Source organism: Rhinatrema bivittatum, chromosome 1, assembly GCF_901001135.1.
Source record: "Rhinatrema bivittatum chromosome 1, aRhiBiv1.1, whole genome shotgun sequence".
Taxonomy (NCBI): domain Eukaryota; kingdom Metazoa; phylum Chordata; class Amphibia; order Gymnophiona; family Rhinatrematidae; genus Rhinatrema; species Rhinatrema bivittatum.
The window spans coordinates 382724522-382732507 of NC_042615.1; the positions used below are offsets into that span (position 1 = coordinate 382724522).

At 39.6% G+C, this 7986-nt stretch overlaps 1 protein-coding gene across 2 annotated transcripts in view; it reads left to right on the plus strand.

Moving 5' to 3' along the window:
* Positions 1-3645, plus strand: part of HOPX (HOP homeobox) — a 55807-nt gene extending 52162 nt beyond the window's left edge. For both annotated transcript variants that reach the window (XM_029601043.1, XM_029601032.1), the window contains exon 3: positions 2798-3645. In XM_029601043.1, coding sequence (XP_029456903.1) covers positions 2798-2875 — 78 coding nt within the window. In that variant the 3' untranslated portion in view covers positions 2876-3645. The remainder of the gene's footprint in view (positions 1-2797) is intronic.
* The last annotated feature ends 4341 nt before the right edge of the window (positions 3646-7986 follow it).

Here is a 7986-nt window from a genome sequence, read left to right on the forward strand (position 1 = left end):
TCTTGGCTTCATGCAAACCAAGCTTCCCTGTATTGTAGTGCAAATATTGTCATTGATGCCTTCCTGGCCTTTAATTATAGGCTTTGCAGAGCCACAAGTTTCCCAACTCTTCTACATCCTTTGAATCTGTGATAGTCAGAAAGTCACTATATTTCAGCAGTTGTCAGTGTGAATCAGCCCTCTGAGGATTCTGGGAATGGCTGAATGAGCCAAAATTCTGAACCAGAGTTATGAATTATATCATAATCCGCCTAAACTGTCAAAAGTTTGTATTAAAACAGCAGTGACTAAAACACCAAAGATAAGTAGATCTCTCATTAAAACAGAAATCACCAAAAACATCAATAAAATTTAGTAAGGTCCGTATATCGCAGTCCTTTCAAACAGTTAGGCAGTTCCACCGTAGGCATTTTCAAATAGCATAGTCGTTAAACTTCTTAAAATTCTTGACACAGATAGCTGCATGTATTTCAGGTGGCAAATTATTCCAGATTTTGGGGGCTGCCACTGAAAATGCACGCTGGCGAATCTCTGACAGGTGGACTTCACAGATAGATGGAGATTCTAGTATAGTCAATTGTCAGGAGCTGAGAGCTCTTCTTGGATTATATCATTTAAGTAGCATGTAAGTCCAAGAACGTGATGGTTTGGCAAGCAATTTATGTACCAGCAAAACCATTTTAAGTCTCATTTTCTATTGGATCGGTACCCAGTGGAGACAGACAATACTGGCGTAATATGATCTGTGACACGCCCATAATCAAGCAGGCAGCAGCATTTTCTCGAAGCAGCAATATCGTAAGAGCAGATTTGGGCAATCTTAAGTAAAGAACATTACAGCAGTCCAAAAGTGGAGTTAACAACATTGCCTGAACTACCATTCGAAAATCATAAGGTTGCAACAGGTACCTAGATCTGTGCTGTCTAACATATTCATAAATGATCTAAAAAAGGGAACAACGCGTGGAGTGACCAGATCTGTAGACGACATGAAATAATTCAAATGGCAGCGAGAATTGTGAGAAACTGCAGAAGGGCCTTGTGAGACAGGGAGACTGGGCAATGAATGGCAGACGAAATTTAATGTGGAAAAGTGCAAATCGATACCCATAGAGAAAAGCAATCCTAACGACAGATATATGAAGCTGGGTTCTGTATTGGGAGTCACTACCCAGGAAAAGGACCTTGGAGTTCTTGTGGACAGTACGTTGACATCCTCAGCTCGGTGCACTGCAGTGGCAGTTCTGATCCGAAAAGGAATGGAGAATAAATCAGAAAATTATATTGCCTCTGAGGAGCCATGGTTCGACTGCATCTTGCATGTACAGTTCTGGTTAGAACTTTTTATCTTGGAAGAGAGACAGCTGAAAGGGGACATAGTAGAAGTTTATAAAATCATGAGTGGGGTAGAACAAGTAAATAAAGGACAGTTACAGTATTTCCCTTTCGATTAATACTATAACAAGGGGACACTCCTTGAAACTAACAACCAGCAGATTTAAAAATCGAAGAATGTACTTTTTCACTCAGTGCAGTATTGAGCTGTGGAATTTGTTGCCAGAGGATTTAATCAAGGCAACTAGCATAGCGGGGTTTGAAATAGGTTTGGATAAGTTTTTAGTGTAAAGTTCATAACGCATTATTAGCCAGGCAGACTAAAGAAAGCTGTTGCTATCCCTGAGAGTGAGGATTAGGAAATAGATGTGCTTTACTGGATTTGTTGGGTATTGGTGACCCAAACTGGCCACTGCCTGAGACAGGATGATGGATTCAATGGATTTCGGTCTGACACACATTATGTATGTAATGCAGAAGACATTTTTCCATATAAAGGAAGACCTACAAAAAAGAGGTTATGGTATGAGACTGAAGGAGTAATGGAAGAAAATACAGTACTTCCTTACTCCCAAGATAATGGATGAACTTCCCAGAAGAAATGATGGGGGCGAAACCAGTATCAGAATTTAAATCAGGGTTTGAAGGTTATTGGCTGAAAAGAATAACTTCAGTGTACACACATGGCCTGGAAGTGATCAGCTTTGGCCAATGACAAAGCCTGAGCTCACAGATTCAGGGGCTGGTCAAACATGACTCTCTCGTTTTTTAACTTGTAATTAAGCTAAGTCCTGACTCTGAAATCAGGGAGGCAGTCAGATTTGATTATCTTCTTTTTCAAGATTTGTATCCTCCTTACTTGAATAATCTCTCTCTGTAGCTAAGAATAAGTTTCAGCCATCAGTCACAACTGTGGTGCCAGCATGTCTTGGCATACTTTATATGTATAATAGAGCAGGAGGAAATAATTGTTAGAGGCTATTCCATCAGTTGACAAAAGGAAAGGGTTGAGTCTGGCTTCTTTTTAAAATCAGCATAATGCTAAAAAGTGCTTCACAATTTGACACATTTTAAGTAGCCCTGAACTGGTGAAACTGCCATCTTGTCAAGATACAGTGTAAAACCTGGTAAGAGGGCAGACAGTTCAACTGTCCAGAAACAGAACCTTGGATGCCTTTCGAATGACAGCACTTCCTCAATTCTGTCTCGCCAATCTCCCTCGGTGTTGGTCCATTCATTTCAGCCACCTTCCAGACAATGGCAGACACTGCTTTATGGCTTTGAGCTCCTGGCAGGGGCAATGTTGTCTTCTGACTTTGAGAGACATAGTCTATAGTTGTTCCACTGTCTAGATTACTTTTTTTATTAGTTGTCATAGACTGTGAGGCACGTTATATTCGATTTTTTTATTTTGTAAGTATGTTACCAAGAGCACTTTTTTGGTTTTTTTTTGTCTGTCTAGCTATGGTTCAAGAAGCGCCTTGCAAAATGGCGAGAATCAGAAGGCCTTCCAGCAGAATGCGGGTCAGTTACAGACTGAGCGGAAATGCCTGCCCTGTCTCGAATGTTCCGGAACTGGAGAAGATCTTCAAATGCTAAAGATTATGCTAAATATTTATCAAACAATGTTTTTTTTTTCCTTTATCATACATTTTTCTCACTACTTTTTGCGTCGGAAAGTTAACATGCTATTTAAAGTACTGTTTTATTTAACATGTATATAAGCAGAAAAAGAAACCTTGTTATATAAGATTGTACACATTTATTTCGGTGTAAAATAGCTTGCAAATATTAATGTGATATTGCTTTCAAACAGTGGCTGGCATACGTTTTCCTTCACTTAATCATCATTTTAACTGCTGTGATAGTCTACTTGAATGCACAGAAATAAAGGGTAACAAAAAAAAATAGATTATAAAATGATAGCTCAATAAAGAAGATAACTTAATACATTTCTTGCCTCACTTTTGAAAGCTAATACTACTTCACAGTTCCTTTGAGGTTCATTGTTTGCTAATTTTGATTGCTGACCTGAAGAAGAGATAGTGGCTCTCCAAAGCTAATCAAGAAATGTATTAAGTCACTCCAATACAAAGGTATTAATTGCTATATATATTTGTTTTTAGTTGTTATGCTTTCTTTCTATGGTGCATGCATAGGAAATCAGGTTAGTACTGTATCACTTTTGCTAGCACTCCCTAGCAAGTGCTTATGTTACCCAGATGGCCTAAGCCTGTTTTGTTTGCAGATGTATTTTTATTAAATAAGACTACATGAATAGTGCTGAATAAATGTGTTTATGTTGTCGGACCCAGAAGAGTGAATGAGTTAAAACATTTGCATGGGCTCATAACAAATACAGCCATTACAATTTCAGCACACTACTTGTGGCTCCATTTCAATCCTCTCTTAAGCCTTTACACACAGGTGCCAAGTTTATCTCTAGCAATTCATATTTTTTTTAACTTTTTATTTATGCACTTTTAAAATACACTAATGTAAGTTAATTTTTGAGATATTGTCTTTCCTCAAATCAAAGCAGTTCATATAAGAAGATGGAAACGATCAAGTACAAACATCATTAACAGTTACAGATAACACCAGCAAGAGAAATTAATACCTCTACCCCTCATCAGTAATCCTCTGTCATTATAAAAGAAACAAGGACCATGCATAGCATATACAGTACTCGCTCATAAATTAAATACAAGCATCATGAACAACCTTCTTCAATTTACGAGAGTCTATCTTCAGACTTGCATCCACTCCCATGACATAGTGATTGGGCTGGGTCTGAGCGTCCACAGGCACAGGCATCTGAAAAAGCCCTACTGAGAGGAACAAAGGGTTTTTCAGGTTTCGTATCTAATCAGCAGGCTTGGCAACTACTGTGGCAGGCCAGTATGTAATGCTTTAAAAGTAAGACAGAGAATCTTAAATTTCACTTTGCATCCCTCCTGAAGCCAATATAGCTCCTCCAACAATAGAAGAGTCAAAGGTCATGTGGGCTGCTGTATTCTGTAAAAGTGGGAACCTCTTCACGGAAATAGTGGCAGGCCTACATCCACTGCATTACAATAGTCCAATTGTGTAAGGATCAATGCATGAACCACTAGAACTCATTGATCCACCAAATAAAGTATACATAAAAGGAACAGAATCAACAGTTTTAAAGGAAGCTTCCCATACATACTGCCTATATATGGAACATCTAATACAAACATTTCTTGGAGCTAAATCATAAAGGCTACATATTACAAACAAAACTTCAAGTATTATCCCTGCCCTAATAAGAGTACTCATATCATTACATATTAAATGACCAAGCACTTTGAAAAGATGGGCATAAATAAAGAATAACGCCTATTTCCTACCCCACATCAGAAGAAATTATATTATTTAGGAAAATATTATTTAGGTCATGGAAAATCTGTTATGTGCATATTTCACCAAACAGTTTCAAAGGAAGCAAAGAACAAAGTTAGCGGCCACATAACCTCTTGATGTGTCAGTAAAAATTGCGTTCACCTATTTTGTGTTACTTTACATAAAGCAGGGAAAATCCAGATTCTGTGACTGTTAAATAACACCCTGACAGCATGAGAAATAATGAGACCGGCAGAGTGGCCCTGCTTATTTTTTTCTCCACCAAATGTTTTTTAAATAAATCAACAGGTGTGACCTTATTTATTATTTATTTTATTTAAAATTTTTATATACCGACATTCATCCAGGATATCATGTCGGTTCACATTGTAACGCAAAAACAAACGCACGGCATGGCGCTTTACATTGAACAGTAAAAACATGATAACAAGGCATTAACGAGAGGGGGGAACAATAATATGGGAAGTTTTGCAATAAAATTATAAACAAAATTTGCAATTATATACATATGTACAAAAGAAAGAAAACTATGAGGTTAATTTTAATCTTAATTAATTAATTAATTAATTAACCTTGGATGATTATTGGAAAAATGTAGAAACCAAGATGTCTGGCTTGGTTTTCCAGTGCCTCCAACTTATGATGAACTAGCCACTTCCTCGTGCTTGGTGGTTGCACTGGTAGTTTGCAACCCAGTAAACTGTTGCTCTAGCCCTAGCCAGTTTTCCAGAATGTTCTGCTATAAACTTGTAAATCAGAAGATAATCCTAATAAATCATTGACCTGTTTAGATAAGGACTTTTCTAAAGTGATCCTAGCACTCCTCCATATTGATTTCAAAGGTAATACCTCTTGCTTCTGTAAAGTGCTCCGACATTCAGGGACGCTGATGCTGCTATACTAAGACTTTGGGGTGAAACTTGGGTATCTCAAATAGAAGAACCAGTCCCCCTGAATCCTTCACTCCCCGCGTTTGCCCTTGGTCTCTGAGTAATCACTGCGGCAGTGAGCAGACCTGGGGCCCCAGGAAGCAAGCTGCTCATCACTGAAATAAGTTGATTAGTAGGAGAAGCATCCCCCTTGGATGAATGTATTAGCCCGCACAACGCTGTCAGGCACATGCAATATAGTGCACTTGGCTTTACATGCACTTGCTTGCACAGTTTGGAAGTGTGTCCAAAACTCCTCATGCAATAAGAGGATTAGCTCGTCCAAACTAGTGCGTAACAAATAGCAAATTCATTCTGATGAGGCTATTACCCTCCCTCCTCAATGCAAAAAAAAAAAAAAAATGCACCCAATGCGCATATTTTTACTCTAAAAAATTAACGCCTGCCCCAGAGTGGGTGTTAATTCTTGAGGAGCCCCTAAAGTTAATAGAAAAGCAGAAAATACTGGTTTTCTGTAGATTCTCTGACTAAATATCATGGTGTTGTTAAGTCAGAGGAACAGAAAAAAGAAGAAAGGGAAAAAAAGTGGTCAGGTTTGGAAAATGGATGCTCAATTAATGAACGTCCATTATCCTAACCTGTGGTTGTGCGCAGGTTTGGAAAATGGATGCTCGTAAAATTGAGCTTACGTTTTCCTAGCCCGCACTGACAGCCACCTCTCCTGGGCACCTGCTGCCGAGGAAGCGCTAGGTGCACACAATTTCCCCTAGCGCCTCCTTTCTACCGCAGCAGTCCATTTAAATTTTAATTCGGGTGCCCGGCTGAGGTGGATCAGTACGCTTTGGGAGAGCGGGCACTCAATCATGAGTGCCCATTTTACACACACTGATATTGCATCGGCCTGATTGTAGCCTGCAAACCTGATGACTCAAGCCTTGGGTCACATCCCAGTAAGGGAGACAGTTCTCGACCCTCATGGCTTAAAGGAGGGGTAGGAAAACTGCAGCCCCTGGGCTCTTTTATCCAGCCTGTTCATTCCTTAGGTACGTTTTCATTAAATTGTGTTACCAGCTCACCAATGTCATAGCTCCACGGTTGCAAAGAAACTTCAGTCAAAACATCCTGCCCAATTGCAATACTCTGTATTTCAATAAACTATATTTTTTCCTTTTCATTTGCGTTACTTTAGCCATATGTGGAAAGATAATCTTAAGAGCAAGCAATGGAATTAATCTACTATGAAAAAATAAGTTCAGAACAAAATCCACATCTGAGTCCACCAAAAAGGTAACCACCAAAGTTGCTGGAGAAACTTCTTCCGTTGCCAATGATTTTTCCAAAAACTTCATTAGATTTAAAATGTCCATGGATTTATATGGTGAAGAAACTTTTTTATAGGAATTTTTTTTAGTTGAAGCCAAATCGTAAGTTTTAGATGTTGGTGGAACCAAGTTCTCAGGAATTTTCAATATTTCCAGAAAATATCTCCTTAACCTTTGAAGGGGTGGTATAGATTTCTTCCTAGGTAAATTAATTAACCTAATATTCTGATGTCTTGCCGTCTTTTGCAGCGCTTCTGTTTTGTTCTGCAACATCGGGTTTCTTTTAGAACGGCCCCCACCATTATCTTGGTCCTAATTCACCAAATTTTGCAGCACATTGAGTCATATCTTTCTGCCAGGTCCGTGACAATTCTGAATGACTCTGCTACGGTAATACAAACTGACCAAGTGCGGAGGAAAACAAGGTTAAAGCTTCCCAGATCAAATCCAAAGTGATATTGGAGGGCTTCACCAAAGAAACACAATAGGGTACCTGAGTATCCCCGCAGGAAAACAAAACAGCCGCTGCTGGGTCCATTTCTAATCCAAGCCCAGGGCTACTCTCACCACCACTGACTGGAGCTCCTCTGTTATCGCTGCTCTCCTGGGAGAGGGGGGCATTATGTCATGCAGCTGCGACTCAGCACTGCAGCCACCACATCCCTTCCCATATTAAGCTCTGGGTGTGCAGGAGGAATATGACTTATCGGGCAAAGGGAGATCTCCCCATCTGGGAAGCCAACCGGCAAACCTACGCCCGATGAGGCTTCCAGCACCGCCTTCTCCCCTGGCAGACTCAATCTGGCTAGTGTCTTGGAGGCGAGGACCCATTGTTGCAGATAAAAATTCAAAAAATGTGCAAGTTTTTCTCCTTGCGCTTACCCATAGAAACAAAGAAAATAATCCGAGGCAAACGAAGTTAAGGAAAAACACAAGAAGCCCTCAAGCCAAGAGAGGACCGTCCAGTGGCCATCTTGGTTCCCCAAATTCCCTTTCTTTTAATCATATTGGCAAGGAAGTCAAAGAAAGCCTGCACTGCAAAGAATACGAGT